Source organism: Sceloporus undulatus, chromosome 1, assembly GCF_019175285.1.
Source record: "Sceloporus undulatus isolate JIND9_A2432 ecotype Alabama chromosome 1, SceUnd_v1.1, whole genome shotgun sequence".
Taxonomy (NCBI): domain Eukaryota; kingdom Metazoa; phylum Chordata; class Lepidosauria; order Squamata; family Phrynosomatidae; genus Sceloporus; species Sceloporus undulatus.
The window spans coordinates 22,971,609-22,995,448 of record NC_056522.1 but is presented as its reverse complement, the minus strand read 5'-3'; the positions used below and the strand labels follow the sequence as shown (position 1 = coordinate 22,995,448).

Sequence of the window (23,840 nt, the reverse complement as noted above, 5' to 3'; positions counted from 1 at the left end):
CACTTCCACAAGGCTGAAACTACAGTACAGTTTAAGAAAAAAGAAGTGAATTATTTTGAACGACAAACTAGCAGTTAGCCTTTAATCAAATGAAAGAAATAATGTAGGATTTATTTGGTGTGTGTGCTCTTAGAAATAGAGAGAATGGGAGGAAAAGTCATATCTGTCATAATGTCTCAGTACAATATATATGTTAAGGCTCAGTTTCTGTTTTAGAGAAAACAAATAATCAAAAAAATACTTTGTAATTCACTAAATGTATGTGTGAAACTTCTCCAGTGTTTGTGTAAACTCACTCTCTATTCCGTCTCACCATAAAGAATACAAGAGACATATATAAGCCTCAGGCTATAAAAAGAACCATACTGCAGCCTCGAGCTGGGAACTCCTTGTGAGTATTCTTTTTCATATGCAATTTTGCCCATTCTGGAAATTCCATTCCCATAACAGAGCTTGCTACCCTAAAATGGTGTGACTACAGGAGAGATCACAGGGATTTGGGGAACAATACATTTGTAGATCCCCAAGATAGAGAGGCAAGTCATAATGTTTCACTTCAAATTATATGTTACCAGCTTTTAACTCAGTGGCAGAGCACAAGACTTGCATGTAGAAAGTCCTGGGTGCAATACTTGGCGTATCCACATAAAAGCATCTCATACTGCTGGCCTGTGCATGTGCTGTGCACCTTCAAGTCATTTTCGATTTATGGTGACCCTAAGGTGAATGTATCAAGGGGATTTCTTAGTAAGATTTGTTCAGAGGAGGTTTGTCATTGCCTTCCCTTGAGGCTGAGACTTCCCCAAGGTCACCCAGGGGGCTTCATGACAAATGGGAATCGAACACTTGTTTGCAGTTGTAGTCCAATGCTCAAACCACTACATCACAGTGGGTCTCTTTGTATAGCTGGCCTAGGACCCTGGAATAGGCTTCCCTAACCTTGTGCCCCCAGATGTTACAGCTCCCATAATTCACACTCAGCATACTGGTGATGATGTGTGCTGTAATCCAACAAATCTGGAGGGTACCAAATTGGGCAGGCTGCCCAAGAGAGTCCCTGCTAAACAAAACAGAAGCACCAGACTAAGTAGATCCAAGGTGTAAGTCAATGAATATTGGTTATTTAGTCTAATGATTAGATTTTCTTGATGTTCTCTCTTCTATCTACATTTCAGAATTATCCATTACAAATGGCTTTGAGCAACTAGAAGGGTGGTATATCATTAATCTTTAATACACCTATGTAATATCAATTGCTAGTTTTAAGGAGAGAAATATCACAAGGTTGCACATTGTCCAAAAATTCAAGAGCCCATGCTTAACAAACCATTTCCCATCACTTAACTAAAAATGTTTAAGAATATTCTTTTTTGGATATTTCCCTAGGTACTGATTGTCCAGATTTGATCAATGGAATGTACTTAAATGTAAGAAGTTTCCATTGATCCAGTAGGCCTTCTCTAGACAGTATTTAGGTCTAGGTCACTGTCTCTGCCTCTTCCTACTCTTACTACCAGGTGTTCGTCAAATATTTTTAACTAACCATCCTTGATAAACTATACTATTATGGTTCTAGCCTTTTTCAGTTTGTTTTTCCAAACATTTGTTATTATTGGACACAAGCAAAACATACATAGCAAGTCTGCTGCTGGCAACTGAAAATTCTTACAAAGACCTAGAGCAGGGAAGGAAATTATGTGGCTTTCTAGATGCTGCTGGATTCTAACTTCCCACGTTTCTTGCCACTGAGTATGCTGGCTCGAGCTGCTAGGATTTGCAGTCCAACTGTATCAGGAGGGCTATATAATGCCCACTCTACTCTGCAGTATTATAGATACACTTCACCTAGAGGTTTTAAGACAACATTTAAAGCAGAGATAAGCAACTTCAGTTACATGTCCTTCCAGCTGGTTTTGCACATAATGTCTCTGCTGCTGAATAACCTGCAATGGCAACAGTGGCGAAAAAGGCAGGTTATGCTTTAAAACAAGGCGCATACACTATTTTTGCAAATAGACTTATGCTTTCATGACTGCAGTTCCAGTGGTAAACAAGCCTCACAAGGAGAATATGTTCTGCCTCACAAGAAAAAATGTGTTTTTTACTACACTTCTACATAGCAAATTTGGTTTGGACACCACACCCACTGGGGTGAGGTGAGGCACCATCTGTGAATTCAGGGATGTGCCCCCCCCAATCCCAAAAGTTGTCTACTCTGATCTAAATTTTAACTCTCTCTTAAAAGGAGACTTGTACAGTGAGCCCGTGCCATACATGGGATCACTACAGACGGCTTTCAGCTTACGCTGAAGCTGCTCGCCAAAAGGGAGAATGGCATGCGCGCACAGCTGTGGCACGAACACCGTTATATCCAATGGGGCTCGAGCATACACGCTTTTTGCCTTACACGGGGGGTGTCCAGAACAGATCCCCTGTACAAGGCAAGGGCCCACTGTATCTTGTATTTTTCAAATGCACCTGCAATTGTTTTGTGATAACTTAAATTTTTAGATCAGTCTTCCATGTATGTCTGTCTCTTGGTGTTAGAACTATATAAATATTTTAACAAAAATAAAACTAATATGGTAAACTCACTGGAACTTCCTTCCCTTCACTAGTTCCCCACTGAAATACCATCATTTTCATACCTCCATTGGGACCTGGATCAGGTGGTCCAAGACTGATCCCTCCCCATGAGTTTCCGGTCCAGCCTCTCTCCCGCTTCACTTTTGTTTTTCTTCTTTTCTCCCATTCATCCCGCTGCTGGAGCCGTTCTGCCTGCAGCCTCTCTTGCTCTTCTTTATCACGCCGACTAATTGTCTGCATTGTTCCCTGTTTCATCACTGGAGCATTGAGGCCAGGCCAAAGGAAACCTGAATGTCCTGCAGGTATCAGTACACAAGAATACCTTTCATTTTACATACTTTCACCTCACAGCTCTAAACAGGAAAAGGGGAGAAGCTATCAGTTCTCATGTTAAAATTCTCATGTTAATTACTTCCCATAAAAAGTCAAGGAAACATTAAATGAGAACTAAAGAAAACGACATGCACAAAGTTCCTTTACAATCAAATTCATTTAACTACCTTGGAAGTCTCACCTGGGGACTGAGAGGAAAGATTTTTTTTCTTTCTAAATTTTATCTTAAACTTCCCAGTCCTTGTTTGACACTCCAAGCACTATCCTTCAATGGCTCTTATATAACAGAAAGGATAGCATTCATTCTCAGGGAGAAAAAAATATGCTACCCTTTTAGTGAGGACAAAATGCTGGGTGAGCTGGCTGGCCTTGGTCCAAAACACACTGCAGAATTATTCCAGTTTAGAGAGCGCATTAACTGGTGTGGCTCAATGCTAGGGAATTCTAGGAACTGCCATCTTGTGACTTCTCAGTCAGAGAGCTTTGGTGCCACAGTAAATTACAGTTCCCAAGATTCCCTAGCACTGAGCCATGGCAGTTAAAGCACCCTGAAATTGGATTATTTCTGCGGTGTGTTTTGGATTCCACAAGGGGAGGTGTGTCCCACAACAAAGCACTCTACCCCCTCCCCTCCATACACTGTTGTCACATCAAGCTACAGTTTTGTCAGTTCACATAGTTTTAAAATAATGTCAAAAGCCATTGTCCAGAACATTCCAACCATTTTCATCCAAGTATTCCACACCCACATTACAATTTTCTTTTCCAAATGAGACTCAGCAGTTTGTGGCTAATGGACATATACAACCTTCGGGTAGTTGTTTATGTCCTCGCCTCTGTAGGGGATTTGAAAACAGCTTTTTGGATCCAACCCGCCTTAAAGGAGCAATTTCCTTAAGCATACCAATACCTCCTTCTTGGTTCTCAGTGCCCCCATTTGGTTCCAGTTGGTGCAGCAGTTGATTTTACTATTACAGGAAGTGATATAAACAAATAATATTCTGGACTCTTGCTTATTTCTTGAATTTACCTTCCCCAATGACCTGGCCTCTGTTGAGATCCTTCTTTAGCTTTTTCTTGGTCCTCTTCCCTCTTCCTTTCCTTCCCCCTGCACCACTCTCTGCCAGCACTCCTTTCCAGAGTTCATCAGCTGTCACTGTGATAAAACAGAAGCCATGCATAATTCATCTGAATGAAAATTCCTATTAACAGCAGTTCAGAGGGGGTGGGATGGGGAGATAACATGTTCAGGTGTCATTTAATATGAGCCTTGTCAACCTAACTGTGTCTCAAGAAAGCATTAACACACTGGTTGAGACAGGTTTGCATTTCATTTGTTTTGCACTGATGCTACTGGGATCAAAACTACGTTTGTGAGTTACAGGCACTCATTTCCATAACAATTCTGAATGGACATAATCACCACATGGATCCTAAGCAAGGAGAACATATAAAGAACACAGCCATAAAGATAGCTTGTAGGCAGAGATAGGCCAACATATTTTTAGTGCCTGAGGCAAAGGACAAGATGGCATCCCTTTACCTTTTATAACCCCAAACCTATCAGGATAGCAGTAGATTTTTTTTCAAAATAGTGGCAATGGGACAGTGTTCTTTACTTAACCTGTAGAAAGGCTAGTTTAGAAAGCAAAGAAGAGGCTATATGAGCTTTTCTCCTTGCTCTTATTTCCAGCATCTATTGAAGTGATTATTCCTTAAAGGTAGGTTAGCCTTGGCTGCAGCAGAACATGAGTTTCTTCACAGTTCATTTTGCACCCCCTAAGCTCCCTTTTCCTGACCTTTTCACCATTTGTTAGATTCCTCAGTTCTGCTTTCTTCCTAAAGTCCTATTTTGTTGCAATTGCATGCCCAAACAATAATTATGCAGTTATTGATCATTTCTCTGTGCCCACACTCAGTCCTAATCCCATCATTCCCAGTCTGTTGTATATCCTTTTTTTAGGCTGCTGGGAATGATTTTCAATTGTCTTTTTGGATTCTAGAAATCCCATTGTATGTGATTGCATAGGAAAAAAGTATACCAACTAGCAATACATAGGTGCATTTCTGTATCAAGACAGCAACATAAAGGATTGCAAAAACAGATCCCAAAGTCAGCCATCTACTTACTTACAGCTGGCTCTTCGTAGCTGCAGGGTTTCTGTCCCCCCCCCCCTCCAGTGGATGCCAAAACCTATGGGACCTCAAGTCCTCTTGGTTTTAATGGCAATGTGGCCACATGCATGCACCATCATTGGAGTAAATAGGGTGGGGCCATCCACGGATGCTCAAATCTGCAGATGGCAAGCCTGCGGTTAGGGAAGGCAGACTGTACTTTCAACATTTTTACCCTGCACCGCCTTTTTCTGTTTTCAAGGTTGCTCACAATGTGAAACAAAACAATGCACAATACTGGAGCAAAAATTATAAAAACAGAAGTTTCATATCAAGAACTGCAAAATTAAACTGCTCTCTTTGCCAAGAGTGTTGGGTGCTTTTATGGAGGCCCGGGTGCCACATGAATGCGTTACTGGCCTCTTGGGTATCTGTCCATTTGTTTCTGGGGTAAGTGGGAAATGAGGACTGGTGCAGAGCTTTAGAAATGGAATTATACAGTTGGTCCTCAGTATCTGTGGGGATCTGTTCTGGACCCCCCCCCCATGGATATCAAAATCCGTGCATGCTCAAGTCCCACTGATGCAATATGGCATGGCCACGCAGCTGCACCACCACTGGAGACATTGGGACTGAAGCTCTCCCCCCTTTCAAGGCGTCTGCCCGGGCTTGGCATAGAGGGAGGAGGCTGAAGCCCCATCAGCGCTTGGGTCTCAGAGCCTGGAGGTACTGTCCTTGGTGTTGGGCTGGGGGCTGTGAGACCCAAGCCCCCTTCAGCCTACTAGGCTCCAGCCTCTGCCTCTGAACCTCCTCTGAAGTCAAGCCTGGGGCAGAAGCTTCAGAGGGGGAGGGAGGAAGGACAGAGAGAGAGAGAGAGAGAACAGATGACAGGAAAGAAGGGAGGGAGAGAGGAGGACTTTAGTCCCATTGGGAACGAAAAGAGCTTGTTGTCCGCAGATGTTCAAATACATGGGTGGCAAGTCTGCAGATACTGAGCTCTCACTGTATTTTCAAGTTGGATCAAAGGTTGAGGTGACTACAACATGAATGGCTTAGAGTAGGTTCACCCAGGACTTCCTTCATATGATTGTGGCCACAAATGAAAAGCATGAAGCTGACTGCACTGAGACAAGTCTGTGGCAAATTTAATTTTAATCAACAGAAATTTCCTTAGTCTGTTTCAGTGCACATTTCTTAGTTTCCTTTTCAGCAACAGAGACAGAACACATTTCTTTCTTAATTCACAACCTTCCTAGATCCTCTACTTTTCTCTCATCTCCTCTCGCACTCTGAATTCCATATTTAGCTTCTTTCTCTCCTCTCAACCACATGAATCATCACTTTTATAAAAAAGCAGTAGCTCCCCACCTTTCCTCTTCCACAGTCAAGGTGGAAGAGAAGAGAATCAATTCACAGTTTGTGGTGACAATACTGCTAAGTGCTACTTCAAGTTTCCTGCAGTACCTCATGCTGTGATACTGCATAGCCAGCATCAAAGAGAATCGATCAGTTCATGTAATTTCCCCAAAAACCGAGCACAGAGCTCTTTAACTAGCCACAGGTACAGCAGAGGACTCTAAAAGAGTTTATCATGGAAACTGAAGCATGCACTAGGCATTTCATTCCTTGCAGTGAATACAAGTAGTGGTGCACAGAGACTGTAACCAAGAATGACAGCTTTAGCCAAAGCATGTTAACTGCATACAGGATTGTGGACTGAAAGAGAGGTAAGTTGCACAAAGGTTGCTCCAGGTTTTAAGTGTCAGAGTTCAAGCAATGTTTACAAAAACTTACATTTGTTGAAAAAGCTGCCTTGCCTGCAGGGCTGTACTGTGATGTTACGAGGTGTAGAAACGTAGCAAAGTGTCTGTGATGCACGTGCCAATGTAGCATACTGACAGTTGGCTCCATACCATGGAATCAAGGTACAGCCTGGGGACAAAACCAAAGTACTATTATCCTAAAAATCATAATTTTTTTTAACCCAGTTACAGGAATGTTAACTAATTAACACATTAAGGAACACGAATATGACAATACTTCCGAAGAAATAAATTTGGGGATCATGTATACACAATACATTTTTATGTAAGGTATTTGTTGATATGGATAGAGAAAAAAGGGGGGAATGATTTTTTAAGAGGATGTTGTGACCTGTACTTTCCATAGGTTCTTTGATTAAAAATAATTAATTTATTTAAACTTTTGCTGTCCAGTCAGTGACATCTTTTTAGTGTATTAAAAAAACTTAATCTATTTATTAATTTATTCACAGATTAACTGATTCATTTGCACTCATTTCTCCTTTAACAGGAAAATCCTCGCAAGCCTACAGGATATAAGTACAAAATACAATAAGATGTTAAGATAATACTCAATTAAAAGCAAAATATGAACAATAAAACTGGCAACCCATGAGCTACAGAAAAAGTCAGCAGAAACGGATTTCTTCAGTTTTCCTGAAGCCGGATGACATCCCCCCTTCCCCTGAAGCTGGTTCCAGGGGTGCAGGGTCACCACTATAAAGGCCCTTTCTCTTATACCTGCCACTGCTTTGGTTAAACAGTTCAATGGCTAACATTTCAATCCCAGTAAAATATTATCCTCATACAGTACTGTATAAGACATTTAGCACAGAAAAACACACAGGCATCAATGAAAGTCTCCTTAGCCTTTGAACATTTGGTGTCCTAAGGTCAAACAATGACTTCTGGAATCTGATGTACAATTAGCCACTTTTCTTGTGTCAAAGTAATAGGGCCCCCAACTCCACAACTGAATATTGTTCCTATGCCTACAGTTCCTCTAGGCAGAACCCCCCTCCCACCCAGCAAGCACAGCCAAGGTCTATTCTGACTATATATAATAACCCAAGAAAACAGGTAAACCAAGAGACCATTTCTTTATTTTCAGAAAGCAAGTCTGTGCTTATAAGACATGAGCCTTAAACCTTTATTTTATTTTTATTTCCTTATGTGAAGAAATACAGTCAGCCCTTCTTATACATGGATTTTTTATACACAGATTCAAGCATACATGGTTTGAAAATGTTCAAAAAAAAGTATAAATTTCAAATATCAAACCTTGATTTTCCATTTTTTATAAGGGACACCATTTTGCTATGTAATTATATCTAATGGGACTTGAGCATACCCGGATTTTGTTATCCATGGGGGATCCTGGAATCAAACCCCAGCATATAACAAGGGTCCACTGTATAGCAGTCTGTTGTGTGCCTTCAAGTCATCTCTGACTTATGGCGACCCTAAGGTGAATCTATCACAGGGTTTTCCTGGCAGAGCTTGTTCTGAGTGGGCTTGCCCTTGCCATCCTCTGAAGCCTAGTACAGTGTGACTTGCCCAAGATCACCCAGTCAGTTTCCATGGATGAGTGAGGATTCAAACCCTGGTTTCACAATGTCCAAGTCCAACACTCAAACCATTCTACCATATTGGCTCTCTAAGCCACCCTTTCCTAGCCAGTAGTATAAGTAGGATAAGAAATAACATGACAAGAGCCAGTGAAGGACCTATGAGTGTACACATATGAAGAACTGGCCAAATTGTGGCACTACCTCATCCACTACTTGCACTCTAGTTCTACTGTAGGTTTGGCAGACTGAACCCTGTGGTTCAAGAGCATAACATATGCTGCAGTACCAACCTGCTTCAGGCCCGTCAACTGATCCCAAAGGCCAATTCCTTCCTACCTTTTCCTTCAATATTCAGTTTCCAGACTATGAGTAAACAATATATCTCTGGTGATATCCATTACCACCTTCTTGGGCTTGGACACTGCCTGATATTCACTGGACACCTTCATCTGAACCTTGTTTGTGGTTCAAAGAGGCTTTAGGCTCACTTGGGCTGAAAACATCTTGACCTATATTGAGACTGCCAAAGGGAAACGAGTATTTGCTGAAAACTATTACAAGAGAATTATCACAAGAGAGAAAAGGAGCCAATTTAAAGGAAGATCTCAGTAGCAGAATATCAAAGAGAAGACAAAGACAATGGTGTACAACAGCTGTTCAATACAGAAATTGATTTCAGCTGGATCAGAACAGGCAACTGCATAGAAAAGCAATTAGAAGGAAAAGTGCCTACCAGATGAGTTATAGCACTGTTTACACAGCAATAACCACAATCATCCGTATCATCATTAGTTTTAACAAGGAGTATCAACCAATTAAAGAATATTTTTAAATCAAACTCTTGCTTTTTAACCAAGTAGTTCAATTTATAAGTGTGTCCACATCACCGTAATCTTATCTTAGGTTCCAATTGTGTATGGGTTTGCACTGCTAGTTCTGTGAATAACTACACATGCTTAGAAGTTAGCCTGAAGAAAGAGAGCCCTCCCTCCATGATAACTGTCATCCTTTGGCCTGTGAGGGAGAGAACAGGCAGGCCCAGCTCCATCAGGGCTAGCCTGAAGACAGAGAGCCCTCCCTCCATGATAACTGTCATCCTTCTGCCTGCGAGGGAGTGAACAGGCAGGCCCAGCTCCACCAGGGCTAGCCTGAAGAAGAAGAGTCCTCCCTACAGTCCATCTGCCTTGGTCCAGGCCTCAGAGGGAGAGAAGAACCACTGGATCTCATCCCCTTTCCCAGCACCATTCCCTTCTCCTTTTGTGTCGTGTCTTTTAGATTGTAAGCCTGAGGAAAGGGAACTGTCTAATTAAAAATAATAATTGTAAGCCGCTCTGATAGCCATTAGGGCTGAAGGGCGGGGTATAAAAACCATTAATAAAATAATAATAATAATTAAATGTATTGATCGCAGTAGGCTCAGGGGTGCCTATATATGGATTGATTGGACTGTAAACTTCACAATCAAGAGTTACCTAATCTATGAGCATTTCCATCTGTAGGATACATACAACCTCATCATTGGCAATGCTAGTGGGTGGTTTTGTGGAACACTATCTACAAACCTAGTACAGAAAATCATTAATTCTGTTCTTAAAACACTTTATAATATCAATTTAGGTGTCAGGGTCTACTCATTATCAAAACATTTCAGGAGGTTCTTAATATACTTCCTCCTTCTTTTAATTTTTTTACCCATTAAGAATAGTTAGCTTTAGAACTTGGAAAAATACTTTTTTTGGCTCACAGCTGTCAGAATTTTCCCTATCAAGCATGGCCACTGACCATATTAGCTGACCCTCTGCGAACTGTGGTCCAAAATACTAGTGTCTCCATGTTCTGCTGCAAATGTCAGGATGGAACAATATTTATGATTTCAGGAGAGGTGAATTAAAAAAGCTAGATTTGCAGTGAGATTCAAAGATCCACTTGTAGGGGCCATTCATACTTATTTTTTTGAACGAAGAGACTTGCATCTCCATGCTGATTTAGAATCGATTCAGAATCGGATCAGTGTTCCCACTACATTTACTGTAATCTAATCTCTCTATGCCATTTTAACCCTGTTGCAGTTCACATTTGACACCATATCCATTCAAAATGGAGGGACCCCCATCTTTGGGAACAATACAGAGCGATACGAATCGATTCGGCAGCGAGCTTATACTACCGAACCTGAGAATTGTTGAGTCTTTTTTAAAAAAAACCTAAGGGACCCGGTGCCAAATGTGCTGGTTTAAGTGGGCTTTTCACATGCTCCCCTGCAAACTGCACCAATTGTTACCACACCGGTTTTATTTCCATAATACCACACCGGTTTATTTCCATAGTGTGAACAGCACCTTAGATACACTTGTGATTAAACTGTAAAGAAATATGCATTTTTCATCAAAATGCAGGCAAAGATTTACAAGATGGTAAGCTGTCATTGACCATTCTTATTGGAGGAGCCATGGTTAAGTTCCTAACAAATCTGGGGGTTTCTCCAACTGAGAATCACTACTTTATATTAGTAGTCCCTCAATAAGTAGAAATGAGATTGCCATAGAAATAGTTATGGCTCATGAATAGTAATACTGTGGGGGAATTTCCTCTGCCTCTCCCTAAATAGCATGAATTTGGATGGAAAACCCCAGGGTAAAATAACTACAATGTTCTCAAAAGTAAATGAAAAAAGAAACTTGATTAAGTTGTAAGATTACAGCTCTAAAAACATCCAGTCCTATTTATTTTATCTTTTAGCTGGCAATGGACTCCTTCACCTTACGTTTTATCAATCTTTCAGCTGAACAGAAACTAAACAGGCAAAAGGTAAACTGCATTTCAAACAGAACAAATGCATTAAACAAGAACCCCAAGAGAATATGTGGCTTGGTTAATCACAAGTTTGCATTTGCTTCAGAGTAACATAGAATGCTTTGTCTTCCGGCAGGCCTTCCCCAATTGATAATGTCCAGAACCAATTGAATCCCCTTTTTATTATTTTTCTTACTTGTGATTTGTTTTTAACTTTGATGTCTTGTATGTATTTTTTAAATTTTTTTTTACTGTTTAATTTTAAAGTTAGGAGGGAGGGTTGGGTCGGGGTTTTGTGGGGCATGTTGTTTTTACTGTTGCATATTGTATTTTCTCTGTTGTTACCCACCTCAATCCTCAATTGGAAGAGGCGGGATATAAATAAATTATTATTATTATTGTTGTTGTTGTTGTTGTTGTCTTACTTTAGAGACACAATAGCTTTAGTACTCCTCATTGCAAATGTAGTAACGTGACAGAACAGAATGGGTATCCATTATGTATTTTATTTTGGTGGAAATCCTAGCTTTGGGATGCTTCAGACTCTTAGGTCTCCCTATAGGAAGGTCTCCCTATAGGAAGGACCTATCAGGTCTCCCTATAGGAAGAAAAGGAGCCATGCCTGTTCAAGGGCAATCTTTTTTTTACTCCTTTTAACTTAAGAAAATAAATAAATAAAAGAACTAGGTTACAAGAACCTAAGCAGTGGTTTAATAGTCTAAGGTAAAGAATGCCACCAAAAGCAAGGCATACAGTTTTCTAATGAAAGGGATAAGCAATTTGTGGCCTTTGAGCAAAACCTTCTGGCGATACAGTTCTAAATCTTATCAGCCACCCCTTGTCTTCACAGTGTTTTTGTTGTTGTTGTGTGCCTCTCAGTAATTTTTGATTTATGGAGACCCTAAGGCGAACTTATCACATGGGTTTTTTTTTTTTGACAAGTTTCTTAAGAGGGGAGTTGGCATTGCTATCCTTTGAGGCTGTGACTTGTCCAAGGTCAGCAATCTAATTTTTAGCACAGATTTCAGAAGGTACGTGAAGTACTTCTGAACCTCTTTCCCAAACTGATGTGCATCTGTGCTTGACAAAGATGCCATTTTTAAACATGCATTGCCCAGGTTTTGAGTGATTAATAGCTAATTCAGAAAGGAGAAACTGGTTTGCATATCACTCTTTCTGAATTATTTATGTCTGCATATAAAGGCATTCATTTGATTTCTTAAAAAATTCTCCATCCAATACTCCCCCAGTAAAATGCCATTTCCAAATGTGTACAGTTATCTGATAATCTTGCAGGTAGATATGCCTGTTGCAAATGTAGGAAGATTCTTTCTCACCTTGTTCCAAATAATCCAAATAATTTTAAAAAGAAGATAACTTGATTCAAAACAATTAAATTAATAAAATAGACATAATTAAAACGAGGCATCATGGGGCAGGCAGGGCAAACCATATCAATATCATGGGCCGAGAGGTGTTGTCTCAAGTAAAAACATAGTGTTTTTGTTATATGTGGGTTTTCCACATTTACAGGGGTCCTATGCCCCTAACCCTAGCGAATATGGAGGGATGAGTGTAAATTGAGACACAGGATTGTCTAGTCATTTCAATGTTGGACTGTGTGACTCTGGCTTGGCCATGAAACCTACTGGGTGATCCTGGGCAAGTCACACTCTCTCACAAGGGAAAACAATTGTCAGCCTCCTCTGAATAGGGTGTCCAGATGTCCTAACCACAAAGGAGGACAAGACTCCGCATAATGCAGGACATTACCAAATAAAAGCGAAAAACACTAATGCTACCAACTTTTCTCTTTCAGTTAGTCTCATCTGTTCTGCAAGATCCCTTTACATACATCCTCTCCATATTATGTGTAATTTTATACACTTTTATTGCACCTTTTCCCTAAATTAATGAAAAACTATGGATGGCTTGTAAGGACATGGGAGTGCCACAGCATCTGATAGTCCTGATGAAGAATCTGTACTAAGGACAAGAGGCTACGATAAGAACAGATTATGGAGAAACAGAATGGTTCCCAATGGGGATAGGGGTCAGGCAAGGCTGCATCCTATCACCCTATTTGTTCAACTTGTATGCAGAATGTATCATATAAAGAGCAGGCTTAGACTTGGAAAAAGGAAAAGTAAAGATAGGAGGAAGGAACATCTACAATGTATGATATACTGGTGACACCATACTACTAGCAGAAAACATCACAGACTTGGAACAATTATTAAGGAAGGTCAAAGAAGAAAGTACTAGTGCAGGCTTACTGCTGAACGTAAAGAAAACAAAAAATAGTGACCATAGAGGAGCTATGTAAAATTCAATCTAGACAATGGGGAAATGGGAATAGTTAAGGGGCTCCTGTACCTTGGATCAAACATTTATCAGAATGGAAACTTCCACCAAGAAATGAGAAGACTAGGAATGGAAAAGGCAACTATGGTGCGGTACACATGTGCAGGCGCCGTACTAGTAAGGCATGGTGCTGTAACAATGGCAGCGCCCCGTGTATATGAGCGCCACCATTGTGATGTGACAGACACATATCATTCACAAGTTGCACTGTGTCTGTGATGTCACGAGTGCGCCATTGGCACACTTGTGACGTCTGCCCTACGGGGCAAAAAGAACCTACTTTTTGCGGGTTCTTTTTCCTCCGCAGGTAAGCCGTGCGGTTTGGCAGCTGCTGCTTCCCTGCGGTGCAAAAACGGGCTGGCAGGCCTCCCTTTCTGGGAGGTCTATATCACGCCAATGAAAGAACTAGAGAAGATACTAAAGAGTAAAGAAACTAAGCACTAAAGTTAGAATTGTCCTAGCCACTGGATTCCCTATCACGATGTATGCATGCGAGACTGAATAAGGCAGATAAGAAGAAAATAAACCCATATGAAATGTGGTGTTAGAGAAGAGTGCTAAGGATACTGTGGATGGCTAAAAAGACAAACAGATGGTTCCTCCACAGGAAGAGTTACAATTTTGGAGAGTAGAGTCATATGAAGACATTAGGCTCTGGTGATGGGGGAGCACTAGGGGAAAGGAGAAGGAAAAAAATGAATTAGTGATAAACTAATAGTATTATGCTTTTGTGGAATTATGAATAGTATATGATGAAAAGGAGACAGTAAGAAGAATGAAGATATTAATAATAATTTTATGGCTTTTTAAAAATAATTACTGGTTTTGTTAATATTAAATGGTTTAATAGGAATAAGATTTAGACAAGGTAGTTAAGAACGGACAATTGTATGTGGAATACTATGTAAAAGATATTTTAAATACAATTTTATGTAGGTTATATTATTATTAATAATATTTTTTTATTTAAAAAAAGACAAACAAATGGGTCCTAGAACAGGTCAAGCCTGAAATCTCCCTGGAAGGCAAGATGACAAAACCAAGGCCTGAACAGACAGGCCAAAATGAAGCTGTTTTGGGACACTTGGGAGGTATGCTGTTTAAATGATGCATGCGTCCTAAGAGGCCAGAAGCTACGCCAAAGCCATGTTCCAGTCTTAAGGACTGGAGCGCAGCTTTGGCGCAGCTTCTGGCCTCTTAAGATGCATGTCTAATTTAAACAGCATACCTCCAAAGTGACCCAAAGCAGCTTCATTTTGGCCTGTCTGTTTGGGCCCTAAGACTGTTACATTTTGGCCACATCATAGAGGTAAAAATCAAGGCATCTACCCAGATCCCTCCCAGGGGTGGTGGACCTATTCGAATGGTCCACCCTCGAAGGCTAATGGAACCCAAAAGGTTCCAGGAAGCCCTAGAGAGGTATATGGTTGGAAATGACGGCGATTCTGTTGATGCCCTGACTAACATCTGGGACACTGATCTCTCCAGGGCTATACACAGTATCGCTCCCAAGCGTCCTCTCAAGCCTGCTTCCAAAAAGAAGCAGGTAAACCTGGTATATGGAAGATCTCCGGGCAAGGAAGCGGGTGCTGCGATGGCTAGAGCGTGTCTGGCGGAAACACCAGCGCTTACCCGACAAGGCTCTCCTAGACCGTCTTTTTGACGACTATGGAGAGGCAATAGATGCGGCAAAGGAATCGTTCTTTGGTGCACGTATCGCGTCCGCGGAGTCGCGTCCAGCAGAGCTGTTCAGGGTGGTGAGGGAACTAACTCAGCTCCCTCCTGCCCCGAACCCGATCCTTGAACCAACTAAGGCCTGCTGTGACCAATTCTTCGCGGATAAAACCTCTCGGATAAGGGAAGGTCTCGATGCCAGCGTTAGAGCAGAAACCAGAATAGAGGTGTCCAGAGCCTCCGTGGACTCGGTTATACTGGATCATTTTGAGTCTGTGAGTACCGCGGATGTGGACAAGATCCTTAGAAGTGTTAGGAAGACAACCTGCTCCCTCGATCCCTATCCCTCATGGGTAGCAGCTCAGGGGGGACCGGCAGTAACTTTAATGTTACACCTGATTATTAATACATCTCTGAGGGATGGGCAATTTCCATCGAGCTTAAAATTGGCCATGGTAAAACCTCTGCTCAAAAAGCCCTCCCTTGACCCCCTGATGCATAACAATTATCGGCCAGTTTCGCTACTGCCATTTTTAGGGAAGGTGATCGAGAGGGCGGTTGCGATCCAGCTTCAATCGATCTTGGATGAAACGGATTATCTAGACCCATTTCAAACTGGCTTTTGGGCGGGTTACGGGGTTGAGACTGCTATGGTCACCTTAGTCGGTGATCTCCGTCTGGGCATGGACAGGGGAAGCGTGTCCCTGTTAGTGCTCTTGGACATCTCAGCGGCTTTCGATACCATAGACCATTGTATCCTTCTGGATCGCCTGGGAGAGTTGGGAATCGGGGGCACTGCACTCCAGTGGTTCCAATCCTACCTCTCTGGGAGGTTCCAGATGGTGCAGCTGGGGGACGTGTGCTCCGATAGGAGGGCCCTTACATCTGGGGTCCCTCAAGGAGCCATTCTGTCTCCCATGCTTTTTAACATTTACATGAAACCGCTGGGAGAGATCATCCGGAGACATGGGGCGCGGGGTTATCAGTACGCTGATGACACCCAAATAGTTTTCTCTATGTCTCCGACTGATGCAGTGACCGGGGATGGCATCTCTCCTCTCGTGGCCTGTCTGGAGTCGGTAATGGGCTGGATGAGGGAAAACAGACTCAGCCTGAATCCAGAGAAAACGGAAGTACAGTGGTGCCCCGGGATACGAAATGATCGCGTTACGAAATTTCCGGGATACGAAAAAGTTAGATTGGAAAAAACTGTTCCGGGTTACGATATTTTTTTGGGGTTACGAAATTTATTTCGGCGCGAAATTCAAACGCAAAGCGCGGCTAGCGGCTTTCCAGCGCTAACGGAAAGCCTTTTCGGGTTGCGAAATTATCGGGTTACGAACGGAACGGCGGAACGAATTAATTTCGTAACCCGAGGTAGCACTGTACTCGTGATAGGTTCCCCTGGTCCGGGAACGATGGTGGTTCCACCTGTCCTAAACGGGATCACGCTTCCTGTGAAGGACTCGATACGCAGTTTGGGGGTGCTCCTTGACTCGTCGCTTCACCTTACATCTCAGGTGAGTGCGACAGTCAGGAGCACCTGTTATCAGCTTCGGCTGATACGCCAGCTGCGTCCCTACCTGGGCTGGAGGGACCTTGAAACTGTAGTACATGCTCTGGTAACCTCTTGTTTGGATTTCTGCAATGCGCTCTACATGGGGCAGCCCTTGTATCATACCTGGAAGCTGCAATTAGTGCAGAATATGGCAGCACGACTGGTCACTGGTACAGCCAGGGCCAGTCATATTACACCGGTCCTTAAAGACCTACACTGGTTGCCTATTCGCTTCCGGGCACAATACAAGGTGTTGGTTGTTACTTATAAAGCCCTAAATGGCATGGGCCCAGGGTACTTAGAGGACCGCCTCTCTCCGTACAATCCGCCCCGCACACTCAGATCAACCGGGCAGCAATTGCTAAGGGTTCCAGAGGCCAGATTAGTTGCTACTACTAGGAGGGCCTTTTCCATCTCGGCCCCCAGCCTCTGGAACACGCTGCCCTTTGAGCTCCACTCGGCCACCTCCCTTACTCAGTTTAGGAAGGGGTTAAAAACATTCCTATTTGAGCAGGCTTACCCCTGACTCTCTGACCCCTGAAGTATTCTCTCCTCGCCCCCTTCGTCAGCATGTCAGCTGGCATGAGTGGTGGTTTTTATTGTTTTTATCATATAAGGTTTTTAATGTTATGTTTTTTGTGATTTTATATTGCTTATATTGACATATTGTCATATTGTTATTGTTATGTGGAATGTTGGAAACCGCCTTGGTCTTAGAAAGGCGGTATACAAATAAAATTTTACTTACTTACATCATGAGAAGGCATGACTCTTTGGAAAAGGCAATAATGGTAGGAAAGGCAGTATAAAGAGAGGGAGGCAGCATGTCAGATGGATGCACTCCATCAGGGAGATCATGGGCCTGAATCTACAAGGCCTAAGCAGAGCAGAGGGGGGTCTTGGAGGAATCCCATCCACAGGGTTGTTATGAGGTCAACTCAAGGGCAGTTAACAATAACAACAACAAAACGACAACAAGAAAACCACCCCAAATGCTGCAGCCTTTCCTCCCAGGCTCTATCTAAGGCTGCATCCACACTGGAGAAATAACCTGGTTTTGCACTGCTTTAACTCTTTCTCTCGCTCTTTGCTATGGAACGTTAAAGCGGTGCAGAACTGCGTTAATTCTACAGTGAGGATGCTGTCAGAGTCTGCTGCCACAACTAGGTGCACTTCCCAGAATTACATTGAGCCACGGCAGTTAAAGCGGTGTGAAACCGGATTTATTCCTGCAGTGCGGATGCAGGGAGGCCCAAGAACGGGGCGGCCCTCAGGCAGCCCAGCCCCGCAAGAAAATCCACAAAGGAGCTCTTCACCTCTCCACGCGGCCCTCAGGACTCCGGAACTGTAGTAGGCCTTCTGGGCCACCGGCGCCGCCATATTTTCCAGGATCCCTCGCGGCCACCGTGCTTGGGTGGCTACAACGGTCGCCTTTCGGGCGGACCTGAATTTCCACAGCTCTTCCCTATTCCGTTCTGCTTCAGAGGGACTCAGGACAGCGAAAAAGGGGAAAGAAAAAGTCTAAACTCGCCACACAAGTTAGTCAGTTCTACAGGCAATAGCGTAGACAGCTCTGGGGGCTTCGCGTTAGGACCCCGACTCCGCTCTTTAAGAACGCGCTCAAAGAGGTACAGCCCGCTGCGTGTTTAGTCATCACTTCGTGTTCCCATTCGAAGGCTCTTAGAATCCACCATGTGCGGGGCTTTGAGTGGCAGCTCAACAACAACAACAACAACAACATATTTAATTTGCATTGTATTATTATTATTATTATTATTATTATTATTATTATTATTATTATTAAATTTATATCCCACCTCTCCCAAAGGATCGAGGCGGGTTACAGCAAAGGAACTACATGAAATACATAATTACATACACAAATAAAACTATAATAATCCACTTATACCCTTTCCTTAAAAATCAACTGCAAATCTAACAAGAACATTACAATTCCAATTAAAATCGCTTTACAAAAAGGAAAATGTATATACGCTCGTCCTTCCACATTTGCAGCTTTGACTTTTGTGGATTTGATTATTCATGGGTTTTATCAATATGTTCTCTCTAGGGAAATCTAGGTCCTCCAGGGCAACTCTATGGTCAACTTTAACCAAAAGTCGCACTGAAGGACCTAGAGATTCCTAGAGAGAACACTCCACTAGGCATCTGTAGCTCCTCCAGTGCAATTCTATGGTCGATGTCCAGCAGATGTTGACCACAGATTTGCAGTGGAGGACCTAGAGATTCCTAGAGAGGTGTTCTCTCAGGTAAACACACAGTGTTTTGGTTATTTGCGGTTTTCCCACATTCACGGGGTCCTGTGAATGTGGAGGGATGAGTGTAAATTGAGACTCAGTATGGTCTAGTGGTTTGAGTGTTGGACTATGTGACTGGAGACCAGGGTTCAAATCCCGGCTCGGCCATGAAAACCCTCTGGGTGACCCTGGGCATGTCACACTCTCTCAGCCTCAGGAGAAGACAATGGCAAGCCTCCTCTGAAAAGGGTATCCAGATGTCCTAACCACAAAGGAGGACAAGGCAGCGCATAACGCAGGATATTTCCACATAAAAGCTAAAAACACTAATAAAAATATAAACCCTTGCTTCTTAGCCATGCTCAAAAATGGAGGACATGTTTGAATTCCTCCTGGACAGAAGGCTGACATGTAGGAAGTGTCCTGGAAAAGGAGGAGGTCTAGTCATCCTGACTCTGAACTAATCTTGCCAAGAAAAACCTGTGATAGGTTTGTCTTAGGGTCGCCATAAGTCAGAAACGACTTGAAGGCCCACAACAACAACAACAACAACAACAACAACATGGAAATAATTAGACTGGTCCAAAACACACAGCAGAAATAATCCAGTTTGAGACAGCTTTAACTGCCTGGACTCAATGCTAGGGAATTCTGGGAACTATAGTTTTGTGAGACATTTAGGCTTCCCTGCCAGAGAACTCTGGTGCCACAATAAATTATGATTCCTAGGACTCACTAGCACTGAGCTGTCTCAAACTGGATTATTTCTGCAGTGTGTTTTGGACCATTGTAGAGCTAAAGGCAACAATTCTCATGGTAGACTTTGACAGTAGCAGAGAGCCAGCACAGTGGTATGGTTTGAGCATTGGATTATGATTCGGAAAACCAGGGTTCAAATCCCTGCTCAGCCATGGAAACCCACTGAGTGACTCTGGCCAAGTCACACAGGCCGCATTCCCATTTAAAATAAATTGCTTTGCGATGTGAATCGATAGATCAGTTCGGCAGCAGAGTGTGGTTCACACTACATTTGTCCCGATCACATTTTCTTGCTGTAAAATAAAATAAAACAACCCACTTGTGCTTCACACTGACAAATGAATCGATGAATCAGCCTGCTCCAGTTGAACCAAAGGGCAAATTTAAATCGATTCCAACCCACATCTAGTTCACACTTGTGTGGAATTGATTTATCCAAAAAGACGAGGGGAAAAAATCAGCGTCAAAAAGATGCAGGTTAAATGGGTCTAGCGCTTGGCTCCCCTCTCTGAATTGCTTCAGCGATTCTGTTCAAGTGTGAACCATAGACATTTAAACCGGTTCAAACTGACTTGCAATCCAGTTTAAAAGATAGTGGGAATGATGTTACACTCTCAGCCCCAGAAAACCCCATAATAGGTTCTTCAACAACTTGAAGGCACACAGAAACAGCAACAACAACAACAACAAGCCTTCCATAAGAAAACACTAGACACTACCTGAAAGCTTCTTCCAAAATGGGTATAAGTCAAATAGATTTTTGTGGGTTTTTTGGGCTATGTGGCCATGTTCTGGAAGAGTTTATTCCTGATGTTTCACCGGCATCTGTGGCTGGCATCTTCAGAGAATGCTGGCATGGAAAAGAGGGTGTGTACACACACACACACACACACACACACACACACACTGTTACCCTGGGTAGGGAGGAGTGATTTCCATGTTAATCTCTGTGTTGGTCTGTTGTTGAATGGCAAGGCCTCAGTGTGTCTATTTAATTAATGATCCATTGTTTTTTGTGGGTTTTTCAGGCTATGTGGCCGTGTTCTAGAAGTTTATTCCTGACGTTTTGTTTTCCATATTTTCACTCCCTTGTCTCTTAGCTTTGGGTCTCCTCACCTCCTCAGAATGTACAGAATTAATCAAACTGAGGCTCCATGCAACTCCTTGTCTTGCTAGCCTATGTGAGAGAGCTATTCTTTGTTCATATGTTTTATTACATTTCTGATATCAAAAGAGGAAGAGGGTCCAGAGACATCCACGACCCTTACAGTTTATTAGCAGCATCTTAGCTAGTTTATTGGCCATCTTAGCTAGTTCAAACAACGTAGAAACACACCAGGCAAGTACAGATATATTTCATTTTGGATAATATGGGTTAATTTAAAATGTCCTGGGGAGTGGGAATGAGAAGTCTTTGGTCATGCCAGGAGTTCCTAGGAATATTTTGGGAAGAAGTAAATGTCATCTGGTCCTCCAAAATAACATGGGAAAGCACAGGTACCAAACCTGGGACTTTCAGTGTTTTTTTAAATCCACCTGGCCACAGTTAAAGATCCTTCACTAAAGTATGGGTGTGCAAATCTAGTTCGGGTCTGAAGAATGTGTGTGTGTGTGTGTGTGTGTGTGTGTGTGTTGAGGCGTTTTTACTCTGTTTTATATATTTTATTGTTTTAATTTGTTTTGTACCTTGTCATAGTATCCATATGCAACACATAAATAAATAAATAAATAAATAAATAAATAAATGGATTGGCTCAACTGATAACAAACCAGAATTGAGATCTGTATCTCTAACTGCTGTTGCAGATAAGAGAGTTTTGAAAAGTGCATGAGAAGCTATATAGCAGGGGTAGGCAACCGTTTTGAGCCGGGGGCCGGGTTGCTGTCCCTCAGACAACTGGGGGACCGAAGCCAAAAAATAAATAATTAAACAATTTTTTAAAAAATTAAATAAATAAATAAACCGGGACAAATGTAGGACAACATTTTCAAATGGTGGACACTTTTTTTAAAAAAGTGGAGGACACGCAAAAAAAATTCGCTGATTTTTAAAAAAATGATAATATAAATGCATGTTTCTGAGGCTTCTATAGACAATTGCCCCCCTTTCCCCTGCACGCGAGAGGCCAAAGGCCCCGGCGGCAATCTGCGGCAGGACCGGGCTGGGGTTGGTCCCAAGGCCTCGCCGGGCCGCATCCAGCCCGCGGGCCGCAGGTTGCCTACCCCTGCTATATAGTTTCTAAAAATTCTGGCAGGTTGTGCATTTTTGTTGTCCTTTATGCATAATCACCCTTGAGTACCACAGGCAGCAGTCAAGCCAAGCCAGCCAGCCCCCTCTATTTTCTGAAGTCCCAGTGGAAACTGGAAGCCTTTATTGTCCTTTCTGTCAAGTAGACCCAAAAGTCAGCCTTAGAAAGTAGATCCACGCAAGTTACTAGACTCCATTCATTGCCCTCAGAGATGCTACATCCTGTAACTCTGGTGATCCATCACAGTGTTGCTCTTGTGCTGAGCTGTGGCTTCCCAGTTCTAGCTACGATAGTTTCTAACATCTAGATGTAACTCCCTCACATTTCTTCTGGGATAGTACCATCACAGGCTGCATCTGCACTGCAGAAATAATCCAGTTTGACATCACTTTAACTGACATGGCGCAATGCTGTGGAATTCTGGGAATGGTAGTTTGTTGTGGCACCAGAGCTTTCTAGCAGAGAAGGCTAAATGTCTCACAAAAATACAATTCTCAGAATTCCACAGCACTGACATGGCAGTTAAAGTGATGTCAAACTGGATTATTTTTGCAGTGCAGATGCAGTCACAGAAAGCAAATGGCTAAACGGTGGTCCGTTGAAAGGTTCCACTAAAATAGTGAAGAAGAGGAGGCCCATTTGCTATTTCAATCTTGTCTCTGTGCAAAAAACTGCAAGACTCATAAAAGTGAGAGACATAATTCCCCACATTGTCCTCCAAATGATAAAGGAAGCAAATCCTAATTTAACTGCCTCTTGTGTTCTCTGCTATACAACACATTTTAGTTGATGTATATGACAGACTGCCTGAAGGGGATTAAGGAAATCAGCTGCTGCTTGCTCATGGTATTTTACATAATGGCATGAAGTTTAACCAGTAAAAGAATCAAGAGGCAGTAATGAGGCTCTAGCAAAAGTAATAATTTCCCAGATTTGTCTGCTGCAGGAAATTACCCACAGATTAAAGGAAAGAAAAGAATGCGGAGTGTGGCAGCAGTAGGTTTATCAAATATCTGGAATAAATTCCCAAATCCTGGTTTACAAGGAAGGGGAAAATGAAAAGGATGCATAATTGGTTGTGTACAGAATTCTTCAGTGGCGGCAGATAGCTCCAATCTCCATGAAATGGGAATGCTATCCCAGCTTTTAGTCCCAACTTTAAAAGACCTATCCATAGTCCTTAACATGAGCTCTAAAATAAGTCCAGGACCTTGGATAGCTTTTGTAAGTGGATTGATTCACTGCATCATTGACTCTGGAGGAACCAGCAGTCACTGGAATTCTTGTCATAACTCCTCTCCTTTGCCTTCACCATTTCTGTGTGATGCGGCAGCTAACAGTGTGATGTGGCATCTAAGAAGACCAGTGCTATTCTAGTCTGAATTAATAGAAGCATAATGTCTAGATCAAGCAAAGTAATAGTGCCACTCTATTCTGCTTTGGCCAGGCCTCAGCTGGAATACTGTGTCCAGTTCAGGACACCACAATTCAAGAGGGATGTTAACAACTTGGAGCACGTCCAGAGGAGGGCGACCAAAATAGTGAAAGGTCTGGAAACCATGCCTTATGAGGAGAGAGGGAGCTGGGTATGTTTAGCCTGCAGAAGAGAAGGTTAAGAGATGATATGATAGCCCTGTTTAAGTATTTAAAGGGGTGTCACATTGAGGATGGAGCAAGCTTGTTTTCTGCTGCTCCAGAGACTAGAACATGGAACAGTGGATGCAAGCTATGGGAAAAGATATTCTACCTCAACATTAGGAGGAACTTCCGGACAGTAA

General features: G+C 42.4%; 1 protein-coding gene across 1 annotated transcript in view; it reads right to left on the bottom strand.

Moving 5' to 3' along the window:
• Nucleotides 1–18,253, bottom strand: part of MRPS5 (mitochondrial ribosomal protein S5) — a 68,572-nt gene extending 50,319 nt beyond the window's left edge. The window contains exons 1-4 of the mRNA XM_042462912.1: nt 18,113–18,253; nt 6,829–6,966; nt 3,950–4,075; nt 2,649–2,882 (exon numbers count right to left, since the gene is read on the bottom strand). Of these exons, the coding sequence (XP_042318846.1) occupies nt 2,649–2,882; nt 3,950–4,075; nt 6,829–6,966; nt 18,113–18,176 (562 nt within the window). The 5' untranslated portion in view covers nt 18,177–18,253. The remainder of the gene's footprint in view (nt 1–2,648; nt 2,883–3,949; nt 4,076–6,828; nt 6,967–18,112) is intronic.
• Nucleotides 18,254–23,840: the final 5,587 nt, after the last annotated feature.